Genomic DNA, 24882 nt, shown 5'->3' with positions numbered 1-24882 from the left:
GTCCCATGAGGCATTGCAAGGCTGACAGTTGCAAGCATGACTCCCAAAGGCTGAGGCATGATGGGACTTGTAGTTTTGAAACAGCTGGAAGGCCACAGGTTGAGCACACATGGTATTCAGTTTAAAGACCAAGGGGCAGATCCACAAAGATCTGCCCCGGCGCATCGTATCTGAGATACGCTACGCCGCCGTACCTTACCTGGCTTTGGTTCGAATCCATAAAGATTTTGCGCCGTAAGTTACAGCGATGTAGTGTATCTCAAGCGGCGTAAGGGCGCGGAATTCAAATTGGGCGGGTAGGGGGCATGCTTCATTTAAATTAAGCGCGTCCCCGCGCTGAACGAACTGCGTATGTGCCGTCCCGAAATTTCCCGCCGTGCATTGCGCTAAATGACGTCGCAAGGACGTCATTGGTTTTGACCTGGACGTAAATTACGTCCATCCCGATTCATGAACGACTTACGCAAAAAAAAAAAAAATTCAAATGAAACGCGGGAACGACGGCCATACTTAACATGGCAAGTCTAACTATACGCCGCAAAACAGCAGCTTTAACTATACGCCGGAAAAAGCAGACTAGAGACGACGTAAGAGAATGCGACAGCCGCGCGTACGTTCGTAGATCGTCGGAAATAGCTAATTTGCATACTCAATGCGGAAAACGACGAGAACTCCACCCAGCGGACGCCAAAGTATTGCATCTAAGATCCGAAGGTGTACGAAGCTGTACGCCTGTCGGATCTAACCCAGATGCCGTCGTATCTTGGTTTGAGGATTCAAACCAAAGATACGACGCAGGAAATTTGAAAGTACGCCGGCGTATCAGTAGATACGCCGGCGTACTCTCTCTGTGGATCTGCCCCTAAGTTTATCCAAAGCTAGTATTTTACGGTGACACTGGTCTACCTCTACTGATATTACCTGAGAAGTTTTATGATGGTCAGAATGAAAAGTGAAATTGTTGGGCTGTAGGTCATGGGTCGCTTGAGATACTGATCCGTTCAATATGGATCCCACTGATTGAGCTGGTGCACCAGTCTTTGTGTACCTCACGTCTTGCGCATAGTCCTTCAAACCTAACCCCCATTCTGCAGATTCTGGTACTGAAGTCACTTTTTCTATCTTCTCTCCATTCAAGTCATCTTCACCGCTGAACGATTCGCTGTCCTCTGAGTGGCATTCAGATGAATCATCAAACTCTGTACTGGCCCCAACGATACCATCTGGACATTTGTCGGCAAAGGCTTGCAAGACATCCGCAATGGGAACACTATAATGGGGATAATAAAATAAGTCATGGGGGATTATGGAAACTTTAGCTGCGTTCTTATCATCCACAGGGTCGGTTTCCTCTTGCGGGTGGTCTTCAACAGAATCCAGATGATTTTTTGAATTAAGCTTATCTTCTGTGCTTGATTTGTATGCTTGGAAGACGGTCATCTGTTTGGAAAGGTCACCATCAAATTTATCTTTGGGCTTATGTAGGACATACTTGAAGGGGTCATCTTCTTCATTTTGGTCATGCGGTGTCACCAATCCACTATCATCCGACATCGGTGATGGCTTTATGGAATCTTGAGAGTCCTCAGAGTGGTAAAAGAGGTCATTAGGTTCAGAAATTGAAGAAAATGATGAAGAAGAGTCACAATATTTGTTGTAATTATCACTGAATATATACTTTGGCTCCTGATAATAGGGTCCACCTGAAGTTGGCTTTTCACCTAATAGGTTGTGGTGAAGGTCTCCTTGTCCATTAGAAAGTAAAACTGTCTCCACTTGACTTTCGACATTTAGGGTTTTATTTAGCCCATTAGCAGAGATTTCCCCTGAGACATCAGAATTCAATGAAGACGCTTCAGGCCGACGTGAGAACTTGTCAAACATAAACCCAACCATCTTCGGTACTGAGCCCTGATTAGCTTCTGCTAGGAGCTGATGTGGTTTGCTCAAACCATCCATGGAACTCGGCCTTCTATCATCGGCAACATTAACTTCTGTGTAGACGTGCGTCTCCGGAGGGGTAAGAGGCCTTGTCTGAAGTTCCACCGTAAACTCATTCTCCTCGTTTTTGGGTAAAGTAATAATCTTTCCTTCTTCTTCCTTAGGACCATCTTTGTATCGCACGTACGTCATTTCCACCGGAGCGTCTTCCTTGTGATCTGTGAAGTCATCCTACCAAATAAAGGACAAAGGTAAGAAACGTGAATTTTATTCACCAATTTCTTCATTGACATGAAATTTGCAAGGGACCTTTTTAAAGGGGTTGTAAAGGTTCGTGTTTTTTCACCTTAAAGCGGAGGTTCACCCTAAAACAATTATATACCATTACATCCAGCATACTTCCGACATCTACAGTTATGCGAGTCGGCTCTATATGGCACCTGCGCAATCAGCTCTACACGGCGGGCGCAGGCGCCGTATAGCGCCGTATAGAGCCGACTCGCAGGTCGGCTAGTTACGGAAAACTGGTGACGCGCCTTATGCGCCAGGGGAAGTTTTTCACCAGACGTCAATCATCTAACCTCTGAATAGGAACGTCCACTCCCGCGGGAGCCAGAACCCGGAAGCCGGGGGGAAAATAACAATAAAACGGTATGTACGGCAAAAAAAACCCCAGCATACTGTAGATGTTGGAAGTATGCTGGATGTAATGGTATATAGATGTTTTTTAGGGTGAACCTCCGCTTTAATGCATCCTATGTATTAAGGTGAAAAAATACCTGGCAATGACGGCCCCCCCCCAGCCCCCCCCCCCCCGTTTTACTTACCTGAGCCCGTTCGCCTGCTGTGTGCATGTCCGGCATCCTCTTCTCCACGGAGTCTGGCCGTTGATTGGCTAGATTTGATGTATTGATAGCAGCACAGCCATTTCTATAGCACTGCTGTCAATCACATCCAATGACGCGGCACGCCGGGGGGCGGGGCCGAGTGATAGAGTCGGCGGCTATAGCCAACGGCTGTATCATTGGAGCGCACCCGCAAGCTAAACCCCTTGGGAGAGCGATTCCCATGAAGGGGGTTAGCTGATGCGGGGATCAGCCGAGACAGCCCCCGAAGGACCCCAGAAGACGAGGATCAGGGCCAATCTGTGCAAAACGAACTGCACAGTGGAGGTAAGTATAACATGTTTGTTTGTTTTGTTTTTTTTGTTTCATAAAGTTTTTTCTTTGTTTTTTTTTAACGAAACCTTACGACCCCTTTGAGTCCATACTTTAAAGGGGTTGTAAAGGTAAAAAATGTTTTCCCTAAATGGCTTCCTTTACCTTAGTGCAGTCCTCCTTCACTTACCTCATCCTTCCATTTTGCTTTTAAATGTCCTTATTTCTTCTGAGAAATCCTCACTTCCTGTTCTTCTGTCTGTGACTCCACACAGTAATGCAAGGCTTTCTCCCTGGTGTGGAGAAAGCCTCTTGAGGGGGGAGGGGGCGAGCAGGCAAGTCAGGACAGTCTCTACTTTGCAGATAGAGAAAGGAGCTGTGTGTTAGTGGGCGTCCTGACTCTCCTGCTCGCCCCCTCCCCCCTCAAGGGGCTTTCTCCACACCAGGGAGAAAGCCTCGCATTACTGTGTGGAGTTACAGACAGAACAGGAAGTGAGGATTTCTCAGAAGAAATAAGGACATTAAAAGCAAAATGGAAGGATGAGGTAAGTGAAGGAGGACTGCACTAAGGTAAAGGAAGCTATTTAGAAAAAAAAAATACCTTTACAACCCCTTTAAAGTAACATATTTCATACATAAAATAATGTCTGCTACTATGAGGAATTATGCTATTTGGTATCCAGAAACTGGAAAATATCTGTTTTGGGCTGAAGACCATGCTGGACTGGCTAGATCAGTCACTAGTCAAAGGTAGGTGGCTGTGTGGGCAACTGGGAAGGAATCACTTCCAGTGGGTTGTGCCCAGTAGTGCAACTTTGTATCCTGGCCAAGGCCAACAAGGCCCATGTAGGTGAGTTTAGTGTTCAAAATTGATGGGCAATGGTAAGCCAGGCAGCAACCAGCAAGTGAGCTTACCCCCCACCCAAAAAAACCTGCGCCATGATCATCCCAGGTCCAAACCCGCGCTGACGACCCCCCCCCTGGTGCCGGCCTCGGACTGGAGTGCCGCCGACGTCCCCCCGGTGCCGGCCTCAGGCTGAAGCCCCTGGTCTTCTTGACACCTAGTAACGCCCCTGCCAACTGCAGAAAAGGAAAAAAAAAAAAACAACGGCGTAAATTAAACTTACCGGGTCAAGTTCTGGAAAATGCTCCAGGAACTGTGTGACGTACGTCATTATGGATTGTTCATCCGGCGAATTCACCATCAGATCTACAACCAGATGGATTACACCGTTACACTTCACAAAAGGGAATAAAAAGTAGATTTGCACAAAATCAGACTGGTTTAGTTAACTGAAATCAGATTGGTGAAGAATGATTACCATTGGCTGATGTGAGTGAATGCACTTTGTACAAAGTATTCTTTATTATCTACCTGTTGTGTTACTTGGTTAAAATAACTGGGCTTGTCTTGTGATTCCCATAGACCTTAGCAGGGCTTTTTTTTCTCAGAGAATAGGTACAGGGACTCCTCCCTTCTGAGTCACCTCTTGACTCCACCCCCTATCCACCTCCAAGGACCGTTCCTTTTAGGGAACGCAGAACCAAGTAATATTTTGTGGTGCTAAGTATTTTGGGCTAGATTCAGAAAGAATTTCCGTCGGCGTATCTATTTATACGCCGCGTAAGTTCTATGATGCGCCGGCATATTTTTTTTCTATATTCAGAAAACAAGATACGCCGAAATTGGGCTAAGATACGACCGACGTAAGTCTCTTACGCCGTCGTATCTTAGTTGCATATTTAGGTGGCCCTTTCGTAGATTTACGCATCGAATATGGTAATGAGCTAGATACGCCGATTTAGTAGTTGCGCCCGGCGTATCTATATACGTCGTTTGCGTAAGGCGTCGGACCGGCGTAAAGTTACCCCTGCTATATGAGGCGCAGGCAATGTTAAGTATGGACGTCGGGACAGTGTTGAATTTTCCGTCGTTTACGTAAGTCATACGCGAATAGGGCTGTGCGTAACTTACGTACACGTCGTAGGCAGTGTTCGGCGTATCTCTATCCGACCTGATTTTGACGCATGCGCACTAGGATACGTCCACGGGCGGCGCATAAGGAAATCTTTCTGGGCCAGATTCACAGAAAAAGTACGCCGGAGTATCTGCTGATACTCCAGCGTACTTTCAAATTTGCCGCGTCGTATATTTATTTTGAATTCACAAACAAAGATACGACGGCATTTGGCTAAGACCCGACAGGCTTACGGCTTCGGATCTTAGGATGCAATACTTTGGCGCCCGCTGGGTGGAGTTTGCGTCGTTTTCCGCGTCGGGTATGCTAATTAGCTGTTTATGGCGATCCACAAAGGTACACGCGTTTGTCGCATTCTCTTACGTCGTCGCTAGTCGGCTTTTCCCGTCGTAAAGTTGCGATTGCTATTTAGGTGGTGTAAAATTAGACAGCCCATGTTAAAGTATGGCCGTCGTTCCCGCGTCGAATTTCAATTTTTTTTTTTTATGCGTAAGTCGTCCGGGAATACGAAAGTATGTAACGCACGTCGCCGTTCAAAACATTACGTCGGGGCGACGTCATTTCGCGCAAAGCATGGCGGGAAATTTCAAAACGGAGCATGCGCAGTACGTTCGGCGCGGGATCGCGCCTAATTTAAATGGTACACGCCCCATTTGAATTAGGCGGGCTTGCGCCGGACGGCTTTACGTTTTACATTTTCACATTACTTGGCATAAAAAATACTTTATCCCGAATGCCAAGTCCACTGATTTTTTAGCCTGTGGCACTTTATACCCCAATGTCATTTTTTAAAATTCTTTACCCTCTGGTTCCAAAAGCCGTGGGATGTTGAGACTCCGCTGTGCAATAGTAAATGCGTCTTCCAAGTTCTCCCGGGGCGATCTTTCCAGTGCTTTCTTGATGTCCACAAGGCTGGAGTCTATGGCTTTAATAATGGCCAAGAAGGCGAGTCCACTTCTCCAACTACCAGCAAAATCCTGGACCGCCACTCCGTACCTGAGAGGAAGATGTGGATGGAAAACGCTTAGAGTCACACTCACCAAGACATGAATACAGAACGTGCCTACACCCCCTTCCCCTGAGCTGTCTGAATGCCATATTGTAGTTGGACTCATCTGTTACATAGATGTCTATGGGCTGGCCGATCATCATTCATGGGGTCATGTATGAGCAGTACATAGATGTCTATGGGTCGCCCATTCATCATTCATGGGGTCATGTGTGAGCAGTACATAGATGTCTATGGGTACCTCATTCATGGGGTCATGTATGAGCAGTACATAGATATCTATGGGTCGCCCATTCATCATTCATGGGGTCATGTGTGAGCAGTACATAGATGTCTATGGGTCGCCCTTTCATCCTTCATGGGGTCATGTGTGAGCAGTACATAGATGTCTATGGGTCGCCCATTCATCATTCATGGGGTCATGTATGAGCAGTATATAGATGTCTATGGGTTCCCCATTCATCATTCATGGGGTCATGTATGAGCAGTACATAGATGTCTATGGGTTCCCCATTCATCATTCATGGGGTCATGTATGAGCAGTACATAGATGTCTATGGGTTCCCCATTCATCATTCATGGGGTCATGTGTGAGCAGTACATAGATGTCTATGGGTTCCACGTTTATCATTCATGGGGTCATGTGTGAGCAGTACATAGATGTCTATGGGTCGCCCATTCATCCTTCATGGGGTCATGTATGAGCAGTATATAGATGTCTATGGGTCGCCCATTCATCATTCATGGGGTCATGTGTGAGCAGTACATAGATGTCTATGGGCTGCCCATTCATCATTCATGGGGTCATGTATGAGCAGTACATAGATGTATATGTGTTCCCCATTCATGGGGTCATGTATGAGCAGTACATAGATGTCTATGGGTCGCCCATTCATCATTCATGGGGTCATGTATGAGCAGTATATAGATGTCTATGGGTTACCCAATCATGGGGTCATGTATGAGCAGTACATAGATGTCTATGGGTCGCCCATTCATCCTTCATGGGGTCATGTATGAGCAGTACATAGATGTCTATGGGTCGCCCATTCATCATTCATGGGGTCATGTATGAGCAGTACATAGATGTCTATGGGTTCCCCATTCATGGGGTCATGTATGAGCAGTACATAGGTGTCTATGGGTCGCCTATTCATCATTCATGGGGTCATGTATGAGCAGTACATAGGTGTCTATGGGTCGCCTATTCATCATTCATGGGGTCATGTATGAGCAGTACATAGGTGTCTATGGGTCGCCTATTCATCATTCATGGGGTCATGTATGAGCAGTACATAGGTGTCTATGGGTCGCCTATTCATCATTCATGGGGTCATGTATGAGCAGTACATAGATGTCTATGGGTCGCCCATTCATCCGTCATGGGGTCATGTATGAGCAGTACATAGATGTCTATGGGTCGCCCATTCATCATTCATGGGGTCATGTGTGAGCAGTACATAGATGTCTATGGGTTACCCAATCATGGGGTCATGTATGAGCAGTACATAGATGTCTATGGGTCGCCCTTTCATCCTTCATGGGGTCATGTATGAGCAGTACATAGATGTCTATGGGTTCCCCATTCATCATTCATGGGGTCATGTGTGAGCAGTACATAGATGTCTATGGGTTGCCCATTCATGGGGTCATGTATGAGCAGTATATAGATGTCTATGGGTTTCCCATTCATGGGGTCATGTATGAGCAGTACATAGATGTCTATGGGTCGCCCATTCATCATTCATGGGGTCATGTGTGAGCAGTACATAGATGTCTATGGGTTTCCCATTCATGGGGTCATGTATGAGCAGTACATATATGTCTATGGGTTGCCCATTCATCATTCATGGGGTCATGTATGAGCAGTACATAGATGTCTATGGGTCGCCCATTCATCATTCATGGGGTCATGTATGAGCAGTACATAGATGTCTTTGGGTCGCCCATTCATCATTCATGGGGTCATGTATGAGCAGTACATAGATGTCTTTGGGTCGCCCATTCATCCTTCATGGGGTCATGTATGAGCAGTACATAGATGTCTATGGGTCGCCCATTCATCCTTCATGGGGTCATGTATGAGCAGTACATAGATGTCTTTGGGTCGCCCATTCATCCTTCATGGGGTCATGTATGAGCAGTATATAGATGTCTATGGGTCGCCCATTCATCATTCATGGGGTCATGTATGAGCAGTATATAGATGTCTATGGGTCGCCCATTCATCATTCATGGGGTCATGTATGAGCAGTATATAGATGTCTATGGGTCGCCCATTCATCATTCATGGGGTCATGTATGAGCAGTACATAGATGTCTATGGGTCACCCAATCATCCTTCATGGGGTCATGTATGAGCAGTACATGGATGTCTATGGGTCACCCAATCATCCTTCATGGGGTCATGTATGAGCAGTACATAGATGTCTATGGGTCGCCATTCATGGGGTCATGTATGAGCAGTACATAGATGTCTATGGGTTGCCCATTCATGGGGTCATGTGTGAGCAGTACATAGATGTCTATGGGTCGCCCAATCATCCTTCATGGGGTCATGTATGAGCAGTATATAGATGTCTATGGGTTCCATGTTTATCATTCATGGGGTCATGTATGAGAAGTACATAGATGTCTATGGGTTGCCCATTCATGGGGTCATGTATGAGCAGTACATAGATGTCTATGGGTCGCCCATTCATCCTTCATGGGGTCATGTGTGAGCAGTACATAGATGTCTATGGGTCGCCCATTCATCCTTCATGGGGTCATGTGTGAGCAGTACATAGATGTCTATGGGTTCCACATTCATCCTTCATGGGGTCATATATGAGAAGTACACAGATACTGGGGTGAGAATTCTAAAACATAGCTTACAGGGGAATGTGTATTGTATTGTGTTCAATGTGCTAAAAAAATAAATAAAAAAAATACTTGAACTGTGTGTGGTGCTCAAGTGTCAAAAAACGGCAAAGAAACCAAGGGCCATATTCCCGTAGATTGTAGGCGGGCGTCGCGTAAGCCATTTACACTACGCCGCCCCAACCTACAGGAGCAAGTGCTGTATTCCCCAAACACTTGCTCCGTAGTTTGGGGCGGCGTAGTGTATTTGGCCCGGCGTATCCCCACGTAAATCCAAGGGGGCGGCTTGTATTTAAATTAAGCGCGCCCCCGATTCTAACAAACTGCGCATGCGCCGGGCTTAAAATAGCCCAGTGCGCATGCTCCAGTTCTCGGTGTAAAACGTCAATGACGCCGACGTGTGCGTCATTGACGTAAAGTCGTATTTGCGGATGACTTAGTAAAACTACGTACCCGACGGGAAAACACAACGCGGACCCGACGCCATACTTAACATGGCCTACGTGGGACTGGCGTAAGGTTACCCCTCATATAGCAGGGGTAACCTTACGCCTACACAAACGACGTTAGCGACGGTTACGCGACACGATTTTGTTCGGGAATCGGCGTATCAGGCTCATTTGCATAAACAAATGAGACCTGAACGTAAACGCCACCTAGCGGCCGGCGGAGTAATTACATTTAAGATCCGACAGTGTAAGTGACTTACACATGTCTGATCTTCAGCGTATCTATGCGAAAATGATTCTAAGAATCACTCGCATAGATACACTGGCCAAAAAAGAGAGATACGATGGAGTATCCTGAGATAAATTGGTCCCAAAACTATTATAGTTTAGACAAAGAAAGAGATGGAGGCACTGGAGGAGCCCTCACTCATAGACTATACAGACCTTGAGGACTACACTGTTTCCATTTCTGCTCTGGGGGAAGACGAAAAACAGAAAAAAAAAAAAAAAAGGGCGATTTTTTTGCCAGCAAATGGCCTTTAAGCCCCCCTTAGTCACCCCATAACACGAGGCTGCACCAAGGCAGGAAGGGGACGACCATTCTTACTTTCTTGTCCTCTGCTGAACCCAGCTGAGCAGAGCTTTGATGGCCTTCCGCTGATCCTTAATTGAAACGGACAGACTTTTCTCCGCGCCGGGCGCGCTGGGCGTGCTGGGATGAGACGCGTCCGACTCGCTCCCGCTGGGCAGGGAAGACAGACTGGAGGAGGACGACATTCTATTCAGGTTTCCTGTGAGCTCTTTAATCTGCGAGCGGAGAGAATACAGAAGTCACAAACGTTGCTGCACAACACTGATAACGGCGTGAGTTGACCTACGCGTTTCTATCGAGCGAATTCTCCTTTCCGAATAAGGAATCTACAAATCCCCTAATTAAATGTACAAGGCGCTTTAACTGCTTCTCTGTAAACTGGATTAAAAAAAGATAAATAAATAAAAACAAAATAAATAATTAAAATAAAATAAAATAAATAATAAAATAATAATAATAATAATAATAATAAAATAAATAATAAAAATAAAATAAAATTAAAATAAAAATGGAAATAAAATAAAATAAATAATAAATAAAAATAAATAAATAATACAATTCTGGGATCTATGTCAAAACTAAAATAAAATAATAATAATAATAATAAATGGTAATAAAAATAAATAAATAATAAAATAAAATGATACAATTTAGAGATCAATGTCAAAAATAAAATACAATAAAATAATAATAAAACATGGTAATAAAATAAAATAAATAATAAAAATAAATAAAAATAAAATAAATAAAAATAAAAATGGTAATAAAATAAATAATAACAATAAATAAATAATACAATTCTGGGATCTATGTCAAAAATAAAATAAAATAATAATAATAAATGGTAATAAAAATAAATAAATAATAAAATAAAATTATACAATTCAGGGATCAATGTCAAAAATAAAATAAAATAAAATAATAATAAAACATGGTAATAAAATAAAATAAATAATAAAAATAAATAAAAATAAAATTAAATTAAAATAAAAATGGTAATAAAATAAAATAAATAATACAAATTAATAAATAATACAATTCTGGGATCTATGTCAAAAATAAAATAATAATAAATGGTAATAAAAATAAATAAATAATAAAATAAAATTATACAATTCAGAGATCAATGTCAAAAATAAAATAAAATAAAAATAAAATAATAATAATACAAAATGGTAATAAAATAAAATAAATAATAAAAATAAATAAATAATAATATAAAATAATACAATTAAGGGACCTATGTACAATAGTCATTGCTATGATCAATGTCAAAAATTAAATAAAATAAAAATAAAATAATAATAAAACATGGTAATAAAATAAAATAAATAATAAAAATAAATAAATAAAAATAAAATAAAATAAAAATAAAAATGGTAATAAAATAAAATAAATAATAAAAATAAATAAATAATAATATAAAATAATACAGTTCAGGGACCCATGTAAAATAGTAATTCCTAGCTTGAGGCCATAGGGCCACCAACAGGGCATTACAGGCACACCACATCGGCAGAGGGGCACTTCCATTTTCTCCCCCATTCTTTGCTTGCAAAAGCAACATGACCACTTGTCACATGAGCTGTCTTGGTGGGCATGTCACCATTGCAAGCTGGTAGGAAGGGTGGCAGAACATAGAGCGGTTTGGGTGAGGTGGGTGGTGTGAGCAGATTTCCTGGGCTTGTTTTCACTAGAGGTTAAGGGCAGTAAAACCTTATGGTTGAGCTGCATTTTTACTGCCCGCCTCTCAATCACTTCCCTTTTTTTTTACAAAGACAACAGCTGGGGGTGTATACATGCCACGGCCACAAATCAAAGCATTGTCTGAAGGATGTTTCACCCCCAGAAATGTAATTTCCTGCTTGCGTGATTGGTTCACCGATTTTCCCAGGAGTCTGCAATACAAGTTCGATTTTAGGCATCCCCTGCAATAGGACTTTCCGTTTCGGTGAGATACCACCCAAGGATTAAAGCGGTGTTCCACACGCAAATCTTTTTCTTTAAAAGTCAGCAGCTACAAACACTGTAGCTGCTGACTTTTAATAAGGACACTTACCTGTCCAGGATGTCGGCCTCCCGAGGCCAGACCGGTCCGTCCATCGGATCAGGTGACGGCACCGCCATTCTAGCTAAGGCAAACAGGGAGTGGAGCCTTGCGGCTTCACTGCCCGTTTCCTACTGCGCATGCGCAAGTCGCTGCGGCGCTTTGTGAATGCCCAGCTGCCTTCTGGGACACACACACAGGTCCCAGAAGACAATGGGCCCTATTTTCCAGGAGAACTCCTGAGGGAGGAAGAGAACGAAGAGCTCCGCGGTATTTTTTCAAATGTTTTTTAACAGATTTTAAGTAGACTGATAATGTAATTTTTTTTTTTAGGGTGGACCTCCGCTTTAAATATTTCTAAGGGGGTGCAGGCACTGCCACTTTCCTCATCAGAACGCAAAGTGCACCAGGTGATTATAATGAACCAGACCCTCCACTTCAGAATCAGTCTGACAGGAAATGGGGAAACAAACAGCTATTTCTTCAGAGCAACACAAGGTACATTGCTCATCCTGAGGGTTTGTTTTTTTCTAAACAGAATTGGAGTTACACTTTAACCACTTAAGACCCGGACCTTTAGGCAGCTAAAGGACCCGGCCAGGTTTTGCGATTCGGCACTGCGTCGCTTTAATTGCGCGGTCGTGCGACGTGGCTTCCAAACAAAATTGGCGTCCTTTTTTCCCCACAAATAGAGCTTTCTTTTGGTGGTATTTGATCACCTCTGCGATTTTTTTTTTTTGCGCTATAAACAAAAATAGAGCGACAATTTTGAAAAAAATTCAATATTTTTTACTTTTTGCTATAATAAATATCCCCCAAAAATATATAAAAAAAACATTTTTTTTCCTCAGTTTAGGCCGATATGTATTCTTCTACATATTTTTGGTAAAAAAAAATCGCAATAAGCGTTTATCGGTTGGTTTGCGCAAAATTTATAGTGTTTACAAAATAGGGGATAGTTTTATTGCATTTTTATTATTTTTTTTTTTTTTTACTACTAATGGCGGCGATCAGCAATTTTTTTAGTGACTGCGACATTATGGCGGACAATTTTGACACATTTTTGGGACCATTGTCATTTTCACAGCAAAAAATGCATTTAAAATGCATTGTTTACTGTGAAAATGACAGTTGCAGTTTGGGAGTTAACCACGAGGGGGCGCTGAAGGGGTTATGTATGACCTAATATGTGTTTCTAACTGTAGGGGGGTGTGGCTGTAGGTGTGACGTCATCGATTGTGTCTCCCTATAAAAGGGATGACACGATCGATGCAGCCGCCACAGTGAAGAACGGGGAAGCCGTGTTTACATACGGCTCTCCCCGTTCTTCAGCTCCGGGGAGCGATCGCGGGACTCCAGCGGCGATCGGTTCCCATTCCCTGCCGGCTGTGATAAAAGCCAGATGGGTGACATCAATTCTCCTTCATCAGCCGTGATCTACCTGCAAGAAGAGGATGATGTTCCAGATCAAACCGAGAACCAGCGAGGGGTTTCCATCAGCGATTTCGGCTGCGTCTATACTGACCAACTTCACCTGGAAAGAAACACGCACCAACATTAATGTCATCTACAGAGATACAACTCCCGCCTTCTTCTAGGTCTTGGATACCAACAACCATGAGATTTCCCCCACATAAATCTCTTCCTGCACACCTGGAAGTTTTGGGTGCTCCCAACCACCTCAGTGTATTTTTAGCTCCCCCCCGATATATTTTTTATAATAGAAAATAAATAAAAATCCAACAGGGATGGTGGGAATCCCTTATAATGGGCACAGCAGGTGTACAGACCCGGGAACTCAGCACAGGGATGGAGGGAACCCCTCATAATGGGCACAGCAGGTGTACAGACCCAGGAACTCAGCACAGGGATGGAGGGAACCCCTCATAATGGGCACAGCAGGTGTACAGACCCGGGAACTTAGCACAGGCATGGTGGGAACCCCTCATAATGGGCAAAACAGGTGTACAGACCAGGGAACTCAGCACAGGGATGGTGGGAACCCCTCATAATGGGCACAGCAGGTGTACAGACCCGGGAACTCAGCACAGGGATGGTGGGAATCTCTCATAATGGGCACAGCGGGCGTACAGACCCGGGAACTCAGCACAGGGACGGTGGGAACCCCTCATAATGGGCACAGCAGGTGTACAGACCCGGGAACTCAGCACAGGGATGGTGGGAATCTCTCATAATGGGCACAGCGGGCGTACAGACCTGGGAACTCAGCACAGGGACGGTGGGAACCCCTCATAATGGGCACAGCGGGCGTACAGACCCGGGAACTCAGCACAGGGCCGTCTTAATGGCATCATGGGCCCCTGGGCAAAGTAATGCACTCAGACCCCTACCAGCCTGCCCCAATGTATGTCCCTAATCTCAAGAATTAAAGTACTGAATTAAAGTACTGTATAAATAGTTGATAGAATTAAACATATATATTAGTACTTTCAATGAAATGTATTTGAACAATAAGAAAACATGCCATAAATGGAAGACTAATAAACACAAAGGGCACAGTATGGGGGGGGGGGGGGGGGCAGAAGCGCACTGTACAAGGGGAGTCAGAAGGGCACAATACCGGGATCAGGAGGGCACAGTACAGGTTACGAGATGCTGCCCAGGACATGGCCATCCCAGCAAATCTGGAACAGTTGGCAAGTATAATGTAATGCAAAATTATTATGGGGCCCTACCAGCGTACCTGGGGCCCCTGGGCAGTGCCCAGAGGTGCCCATGCATTAAGAAAGCCCTGAACTCAACACAGGGATGGTGGGAACCCCTCATAATGGGCACAGCAGGTGTACAGACCTGGGAACTCAGCACAGGGATGGTGGGAACCCCTCAGAGGGTGGTGTGGCACCCAATATGCAGTGTCCTTCAGTGGATTCTAGTAGGACAACACTGAATTTGCTGCACATGGAAGAAGGTGTTTGGTGGATAACTCAGAGAAGAAGGTAAGAGAGCAAATAAAAACGAATATGGCTAAAAGTTGTATTTCTAGGTCATTCTGTTGATTTCCTTCCATCGCCCCGATATTCACTCCCTCTACATCCTCCACAGCTGGAACACTTTAATTTTCTCAGCAGACGGATTGTGTTCCTATAATCTGGATCCGGACAGCCCAGCCAGCTTAGAAATCATTCCGAATGAAATCTCAGAAATCCGATTAGAGCTTCCGGCACGCGTCCGGGGGGGAGCCGGACAGAAGAGCGTTTAGTCAATGAGCAATTAATCTGCATGCTGCACACCAGACTGACAGCTGTCATTGGAGGGCGGGGGGGGGGGGGGATATAGAGGATACCCTTCCTGATCTCCCCCTGGAAATGCTGGCTGCCTGGCTGCTCAGTTATTTCTGGGTCACCAGCCAAGAACAAGCGTGCAGCAGAATGAGAATGTCTGCTCTGTATATTGGTTCAGTACTGAGCATAACAGCCAGGAAACCCCTACAGAGATTTACAGCAACGCTGTATCCTGGCCTAGGCCAACAAGGCCCAGGCATGGGGCAGCACTTTGCAGGGGGAGCAGCAAGGAAAGAGTCCCCGCCGGCTTGGGCTACACTGTTAGTGTATCGCTAGTCTTATGGGGCGGGCTGGGCTGAGAGGCAAATTAGTCTAGTGCCCCCATAAAGCCGCCGCACTGCTTCCGATTTTTGGGTGGCCGGCATTCCGCAACTCTGGGGGGGGGCACTGGAAAATTTCAGGGCGGGTCTTAAACAGAAAGGGGTGGGGCCTTAACAGGAAGGGGTGGGTCATATTTAAATTAGGGGTGCACAAAACCTAAATACACTCCTGATTAACAGGTCAGGGTTTTTCAGACCCAAAATAACGCATTTTGGTCACTAGGTGGAGCTGACGATCACAGGAAGCCATACAATATTATTTTGTTAAAAAAATAAAAATTTGCAGGACATTTTGTTCAACTCACATGAACGCTTCTGACATTTAGTGTTTTATAAATAGACTGGTTTTCCTGTTCATTCACAAATTGAAGCATAGTAATCACAGTTTAATATGCTTCAACTATGAATGAACACTGTGGCCCAGATTCAGATAGAGATACGACGGCGTATCTCCTGAACTCAGATAGAGTTCAAACATTTAAGGGTTTTCGCCTCTGTCCTCCCCCCTGATCCTGACCTCTATAAAGAGCCCCAGCCTCCTGCAGATTCCACACTGCTCAGGTAAGTAGACAGATAAGGACACTTACATTGCTGTCCTCCAGAAACTTGAGCGCTTTGGCGATGTTATTCAGCCGGAAGATGCGATGAGTTGATGATTTGTATTCATGGAGCTGAAAATGCAGACAGGAGCGGCGTTATTAGAAAAGCTGCGTCTGGAAGACGTCTAGAAATATTAACCATAAAACTCTTCTAGGAGTCACACTGGATGGAGAAATAAAGAGCAACAAAGGGGCTAAAATGGAGAAAACGCTGCTCTGTGCTCCCTCCAGTCCTTCTCATTAAAGTGGAGTTCCACCCATAAATATAACATTACATCAGTAGTTTTAAAAAAATGTCATTAGTCCTTTAAGAAAGAAAATCCCCCCCCCCCCCCAAAAAAAAATAAAACTGAGCACTAACCTGCATGATTACACTCTTAGCATAGATCCTTCCAGCACAAATCAACCTCACTGCTAAAATCACCCCTCCCAGAAACAAATCTTTCCCCCCCCCCCCCCCCCCCATAAAAAAAGATCACCCCTCTTAGCACACCTACCACTAAAATTTCCTCTCCAAATACACATTCTCTACCCTCAATCCAAAACCCTCCTCCCAGCAGAAAACACCCACCAAATGTCCCCTTCTAGCATAAATCACCCCCAAACATCCCTATTAGTACAAATCCCCTCCCCCCCCCAAAAAAAACCTGAGCACTAGCCTGCATGAATACCCCCTGAGCATAAATTCCCCCTCCTCCCAGTACAAATCCCCTCACTGCTGAAATCCACCTCCCAGAACAAATCTTTGCCCCCCCCCCCATCCTCCCAGCACAAATGCCAACACCTCCCCAAAAAAGAAAATCACCCCTCCTAGTACACCTACCACTAAAATTGCCTTTCCATGTATACCTTCTCTCCCCCCTCAATCCTAATCCCCCCCTCCCCCTCCTAGCACAAACCCCCCACCAAATGTGCCTTTCTAGCACAAATCACATCACTGACTTACCAAGTTGTGCCCCGTCAGAACCTCCAGGAGGGCCATCAGGATTTTACCATCTTGGATATCCACAAACACATCTTTGACTTCCAGCGGTGGGGAGCACTGCGGAGACATGCAAGAGGCAGATATTATTATTACTCGGCTGACCAAAAGCACAAACGCACACACGGGTCTTCCAGAAGAGGGCGCTATCTAAAGCTGGCCATACACTAGTAGATTTACCAACGAACATTCGTATGAAAATTCTCATTTGTACATATGATGACTTGACAGACATCATTCAGAAGTATTTATCATTTTTGCTGGCTTTTACCATTCGGTTTTGGAAAATATGGACTTTATGGACACATACACAGTCTCTGAGCCATCTCCTTTAGCATCTGTGCAGTCTCTGACCATCTCCTGTAGTGTGTCTTCCGTCTCTGACCATCTCCTGTACTATGTCTGCAGTATTCGACCATCTCCTGTATCATGTCTGCAGTCTCTGACCATCTCCTGTATCATGTCTGCAGTCTTTGACTCTCTCCTGTACTATGTCTTCAGTCTCTGACCATCTCCTTTAGGATGTCCGCAGTCTCTGACCAACTCCAATACTATGTCTGCAGTCTCTGACCATCTCCTGTAGTATGTCTGCAGTCTCTGACCGTCTCCTGTACAATGTCTGCAGTCTCTGACAATCTCCTGTATTATGTCTCCAGTCTCTGACCATCTCCTTTAGTATGTCTCCAGTCTCTGACTGTCTCCTGTACTATGTCTCCAGTCTCTGATCATCTCCTGTACTAAGTCTGCAATCTCTGACCATCTCCTGTACCACGTGTGCAGTCTCTGACCGTCTCCTGTACTATGTCTGCAGTCTCTGACCATCTCCTGTACTAAGTCTGCAATCTCTGACCATCTCCTGTACCACGTGTGCAGTCTCTGACCATCTCCTGTACTATGTCTGCAGTCTCTGACCATCTCCTGTATTATGTCTGCAATCTCTGACCGTCTCCTGTACTATGTCTGCAGTCTCTGACCATCTCCTGTATTATGTCTGCAATCTCTGACCGTCTCCTGTACTATGTCTGCAGTCTCTGACCATCTCCTGTACTATGTCTGCAATCTCTGACCGTCTCCTGTACTATGTCTGCAATCTCTGACCATCTCCTGTAGTATGTCTGCAATCTCTGACCATCTCCTGTAGTATTTTTTTGGGACCCCTGAGCAAACCTTGCCCTGATGCCATTATCCAGCGCAGGTTCGAATCTAACTAGTGGCAGAGCGGTAACACAGACAGTTTAATATTTCAGATGCATCGGTCGATCAGAAGGTCCAAGCAGCTGCGTCCCATTAATTATGCAGAGTTATGCCGGAGATAAAGCGGAATGCATTAAATTTGGAATTCGGAGTTTTTTTACACCAAAAAGGACCAACAACAACAACAAGAGTCCCACAATGAGCGCTCCGTCCGTTCAGAGGAAAGTCGGCGATTTTTGCCTCTTTGATTTTCATGAATGTCTTTGAATTCCACTGAGGAGCCTCTTGTGTATAAATCCTCGGGCTCCCCGCGGTGCGCATTCTGCACCGTCATACACAAAACTGCAGCAGCACGCCGCTTAGTCAATTCTTATAGATTGCTTTTATTGAGATCTGAGGATCCCGACACTCTCTGTGTGTAGAGGCAGAAAATTCCAACCCAATAAACCTCCATCCACGGAGCCCGATAATCCTTAACCAGTTAACAACCGCCATATAGACTAAATACGTCTACAAGGCGGTTGCTTAACCCTGGGAGGACGTCCATGGACGTCCTCCCAGAATCGCGCGCCCTCTGGGGCGTGCACACGGGAATGTCCGTGATTGCCGGGTCCTCCGGACCCGGTGGATCATGGAGCCCGGTAAATCGCCGCTGATAGCGGCGGTTTACCATGTGATCGCTCCGTCCAATGACGGAGAGATCACTTGTAAAGAAACTGGCGTCATACAGTGTGAGAGAGGAGAGGGGAGAGAGCGGAAGCAGCAGCAGCTGCTGTGGGCTGGATCTGTGACAAATGCAGTCACAGATCCAGCCATCCATCCCTCCCTGTGCAATACTCTGCAATAACACCAATACTCTGCAATACCCCCATACTCTGCAATACCCCAAAATACTCTGCAATACCCCAAAATACTCTGCAATATACTCTGCAATACCCCACAATACTCTGCAATACCCCAAAATACTCTGCAATACCCCACACTACTCTGCAATACCCCAAAATACTCTGCAATACCCCAAAATACTCTGCAATACCCCAAAATACTCTGCAATATACTCTGCAATACCCCACACTACTCTGCAATACCCCAAAATACTCTGCAATACCCCACAATACTCTGCAACGTCGCCTATGGGGATTTTTAAGTAGCAAAATTTGGCGCCATTCCATGAGCGTGTGCAATTTTGAAGGGTGACATGTTGGGTATCTATTTACTCGGCGTAACTTCATCTTTCACATTTATGCAAAAGAATGAAGAAAAAGTACTAAATTTGCTAAATTTTATAACAGAAACAAAGAAAAATTATTATTTTTTACCGAATTTTCAGTCTTTTTTCTCTTATAGCGTAAAAAATAAAAAACCCAACGGTGATTAAATACCACCAAAAGAAAGCTCTATTTGTGTGAAAAAAAGGACGAAAATTTCATTTGGGTACAATGTTGTATGACTGAGTAATTGTCATTCAAATTGTGAGAGTACCGAAAGCTGAAAATTGGTCTGGTTATTAAGTGGGTTTACGTGCCCAGTGGTCAAGTGGTTAAAGGAGGACTCTTCTGCAAAGGGCTCATATTGTTCAGTGCAGCTGGGCATTATAGTTACAGCTAGTGGTCTATTATACACATTGGTGCAGGCTGCACAAATTCTTACTGTAATTTCCATAACAGATTAATTCCTATGCTTGTTAGCTCCATCTAGTGGCCAAAATGCGGTATACTTTTTTCATTGAGGTATTTCAGAAGACGATATCGCACTTTGGCCACTAGATGGGGCTGAAGGTCTAAACCTGCAAACAAAAATGTAATATATTAAGAAGATCTTCGGTAATCAGGAACACCAGCTCCAATAATAAAATATTTTTTTTTTTACATCTTGTATTAAATGCAAATATTGTTTCCAAGGTACGAGCTCCTCGCTTCCTCACCGCTAATTTCCGATGTACGAGACACGGGAAGTGAAGTCACCAGCTCCACCCGACGCGTTGCATCATTTGTCACGTGACTTCTTCAATGGATTATTCAGGCTTTTACCATTTATTTTTATGTGGCGATCCTGCCAGTAACTCTTCCTGTCCTTGGGTGGCTACGCTCATTTCTCCACTGTTTCTATGGAGGAAGCCACAGTTCTCACTTAGGCTGGACAATAAACAAGCCTTCCCTTGTCCATGGGGAAGTTACAGAAGAAAGATACCAGTAGGGTTCACTGTTGACATCATCATGCACAGTCCACTGTTGATACCATCATGGCACAGTCCACTGTTGACCCCATCATCACACGGTCCACTGTTGACATCATCAAGGCACAATCCACTGTTGACGCCATCATGGCATGGTCCACTGTTGACACCATCATGGCACGGTTCACTGTTGACACCATCATGGCACGGCCCACTGTTGACATCATCACGCACAGTCCACCATTGACCCCATCATCACACGGTCCACTGTTGACATCCTGCCAGTAACTCTTCCTGTCCTTGGGTGGCTACGCTCATTTCTCCACTGTTTCTATGGAGGAAGCCACAGTTCTCTCTTAGGCTGGACAATAAACAAGCCTGCCCTTGTCCATGGGGAAGTTACAGAAGAAAGATACCAGTAGGGTTCACTGTTGACATCATCATGCACAGTCCACTGTTGATACCATCATGGCACAGTCCACTGTTGACCCCATCATCACACGGTCCACTGTTGACATCATCAAGACACAATCCACTGTTGACGCCATCATGGCACGGTCCACTGTTGACACCATTATGGCACGATCCACTGTTGACACCATCATGGCATGGTTCACTGTTGACGCCATCATGGCATGGTTCACTGTTGACGCCATCATGGCATGGTTCACTGTTGACGCCATCATGACACGGTTCACTGTTGACGCCATCATGGCATGGTTCACTGTTGACACCATTATGACACGGCCCACTGTTGACATCATCATGCACAGTCCACTGTTGATACCATCATGGCACAGTCCACTGTTGACCCCATCATCACACGGTCCACTGTTGACATCCTGCCAGTAACTCTTCCTGTCCTTGGGTGGCTACGCTCATTTCTCCACTGTTTCTATGGAGGAAGCCACAGTTCTCTCTTAGGCTGGACAATAAACAAGCCTGCCCTTGTCCATGGGGAAGTTACAGAAGAAAGATAGCATTGTTTTTGCTTCCTGTTCAACTCATTAGAATGACAAAGACGCAATATTTTGTTGGCAGGATCAACAAGTACCTTCTATACTTGCCGAGAATGTGTTGCCACACTGCCTAAGCGACTTCCAATAGAGTGTTTTAAACACACGACACCAGTAGGGTCCACTATTGACATCATCATGGCATGGTTCACTGTTGACATCATCATGACACGGCCCACTGTTGATACCATCATGACACGGTCCACTGTTGACATCATCAAGGCACAATCCACTGTTGATGCCATCATGGCACGGTCCACTGTTGACACCATCATGGCACGGTCCACTGTTGACACCATTATGGCACGATCCACTGTTGACACCATCATGGCATGGTTCACTGTTGACATCATCATGGCATGGTTCACTGTTGACGCCATCATGGCATGGTTCACTGTTGACACTATCATGACACGGCCCACTGTTGATACCATCATGGCACAGTCCACTGATAACCCCATCATCACACGGTCCACTGTTGACATCCTGCCAGTAACTCTTCCTGTCCTTGGGTGGCTACGCTCATTTCTCTACTGTTTCTATGGAGGAAGCCACAGTTCTCACTTAGGCTGGACAATAAACAAGCCTGCCCTTGCCCATGGGGAAGTTACAGAAGAAAGATAGCATTGTTTTTGCTTCCTGTTCAACTCATTAGAATGACAAAGATGCAATATTTTTTGGCAGGATCAACAAGTACCTTCTATACTTGCCGAGAATGTGTTGCCACACTGCCTAAGCGTCTTCCAATAGAGTGTTTTAAACACACAACACCAGTAGGGTCCACTATTGACATCATCATGGCATGGTTCACTGTTGACATCATCATGACACGGCCCATTGTTGATACCATCATGACACGGGCCACTGTTGACACCATCATGGCATGGTTCACTGTTGACACCATCATGGCATGGTTCACTGTTGACACCATCATGGCATGGTTCACTTTTGACACCATCATGACACAGCCCACTGTTGACATCATCATGCACAGTCCACTGTTGATACCATCATGGCACAGTCCACTGTTAACCCCATCATCACACGGTCCACTGTTGACATCATCAAGGCACAATCCACTGTTGACGCCATCATGGCATGGTTCACTGTTGACGCCATCATGGCATGGTTCACTGTTGACACCATCATGACACGGCCCACTGTTGACATCATTATGCCCAGTCCACTGTTGATACTATCATGGCACAGTCCACTGTTGACCCCATCATCACACGGTCCACTGTTGACATCATCAAGGCACAATCCACTGTTGAAGCCATCATGGCACGGCCCACTGTTGACACCGTGATGGCACGGTTCACTGTAGACACCATCATGGCACGGCCCACTGTTGTCACCATTATGGCACAGTCCACTGTTGAGATCATCGTGTCATGGTCCACTGTTGACACTATCATAGCACGGCCTACTGTTAACACCATCATGGCACAGTCCACTGTTGATATCATCATAGTATGGTCCACTCTTTTTTTATATCATCATGGCACGGCCCACTGTTGACATCATCATGGCACGGCCCACTGTTGTCACCATTATGGCACAGTCAACTGTTGATATCATCGTGGCACGGTCCACTGTTGACACTATCATAGCATGGCCTACTGTTGACACCATCATGGCACAGTCCACTGTTGATATCATCATAGTATGGTCCACTCTTTTTTTATATCATCATGGCACGGCCCACTGTTGACATCATCATGGCACGGCCCACTGTTGTCACCATTATGGCACAGTCAACTGTTGATATCATCGTGGCACGGTCCACTGTTGACACTATCATAGCATGGCCTACTGTTGACACCATCATGGCACAGTCCACTGTTGATATCATCATAGTATGGTCCACTCTTTTTTGACACCATCATGGCATGGCCCACTGTTGACACCATCATGAAACCCACCCTGAGAAATTCCATGCAACCATCCCTGGAGTGCATACAAATAGCAAGTGGCTTCAAAGAGGCTGTAGGAGATCAGCAGAAGCCAACAAGGATGAAAAAAGGGGAAAGCTAGAAAAAAAATATTAATAAAAATAAATAAATCAATTACTTATCATACACAATGCTTTAGCAAATCAAAGGTCACCCAGTTGGTGTTGATATCTACTTCAGGCTATTAGAAAATAGAACAATGCACAGCAGATACATAAGAGGTGGAAAATGTGAGAGAGGTAAAGTCCTGTCCCCTGATGGAAGCCACGCATTGGCAGAACAAAGGTGCTTTGTCAGCCGGTGTGGATCGTGTGTGTTGGCACGGGCTCCGGGGAAGGTGTGGTGCACCCATGATGTAAGGTTGCAAATGATCCCGAAGGATCACATACACCAGGCAGACAGAGAAGGGCCTGTGTGCCCCCCAGTCCCCCCCCCCCCCCCTGTTCACCGCCATCGATCACTGTCTGGGTTTACTGCACTGCGGGCCCCAGAATGCCAAATGTCAGTTATTTAAGAAGCCCAGAAAATGACCAGAGGGGAGACCGGCGCTCTCCAATAACTGACACAGTCCAGACCTGCAGGACTCGGGCCGCGTCTGGAATGTCGACCTTTTATTTATTCCATTACACCAGCACCGCCGGAAGCTTTCACAGCAAGTGCAAGCTGGAATACTTTCAGGATGAAGTAGAGCAAGTCCAATATAAAATATAAAAAACTGCCTTAGAGCCGATTAGGGCCCTGTGCGCGGTAGGATGGAAGCAGTGCAGATACAAGTGCAGTGGGCTTCTATCGATGGCGGGGCGTGTGTCTTCTGTGCGGCTCCTCCCATCTTCTCCTAGGTGTCCAATAGGATTGCCTATCCTTTCAGCCAATCGGGTATCAGATTGTGTTTGAATCGTGCTGTTTGTTCTTTTTATAGAAATACCACACAGAGATATTTTTATTAACCACTTAATCCCCGGACCATATTGCTGGTCAAAGACCAGAGCACTTTTTGCGATTCGGCACTCGCCACTCACTTTAACTGACAATTGCGCTGTCGTGCGACGTGGCTCCCAAACAAAATTGGCGCCCTTTTTTTCCCACAAATAGAGCTTTATTTTGGTGGGATTTAATCACCTCTGCGGTTTTTAGTTTTTGCGCTATAAACAAAAATAGAGCGACAATTTTGAAAAAAAAAATATTTTTTACTTTTTGCTGTAATAAATATCCCCCAAAAATATATAAAAAAAAATACATACATACAGAGGGGCAGATCCACAGAGATCTGCACCCGCGCAGCGTATCATAGATACGCTACGC

The 24882-nt window shown here is 45.0% G+C and overlaps 1 protein-coding gene across 2 annotated transcripts in view; it reads right to left on the bottom strand.

Moving 5' to 3' along the window:
• Positions 1–24882, bottom strand: part of CLMN (calmin) — a 114188-nt gene that overhangs the window by 9301 nt on the left and 80005 nt on the right. For both annotated transcript variants that reach the window (XM_040333217.1, XM_040333218.1), the window contains exons 3-9: positions 17204–17299; positions 16246–16329; positions 13478–13570; positions 10005–10204; positions 5880–6073; positions 4226–4308; positions 922–2172 (exon numbers count right to left, since the gene is read on the bottom strand). In XM_040333217.1, coding sequence (XP_040189151.1) covers positions 922–2172; positions 4226–4308; positions 5880–6073; positions 10005–10204; positions 13478–13570; positions 16246–16329; positions 17204–17299 — 2001 coding nt within the window. The remainder of the gene's footprint in view (positions 1–921; positions 2173–4225; positions 4309–5879; positions 6074–10004; positions 10205–13477; positions 13571–16245; positions 16330–17203; positions 17300–24882) is intronic.

The sequence above is a fragment of the Rana temporaria genome, chromosome 13, assembly GCF_905171775.1.
Source record: "Rana temporaria chromosome 13, aRanTem1.1, whole genome shotgun sequence".
NCBI classification, from domain to species: Eukaryota; Metazoa; Chordata; class Amphibia; order Anura; family Ranidae; genus Rana; species Rana temporaria.
The sequence above is the reverse complement of the archived record's forward strand: the minus strand, read 5'-3'. Positions and strand labels throughout refer to the sequence as shown.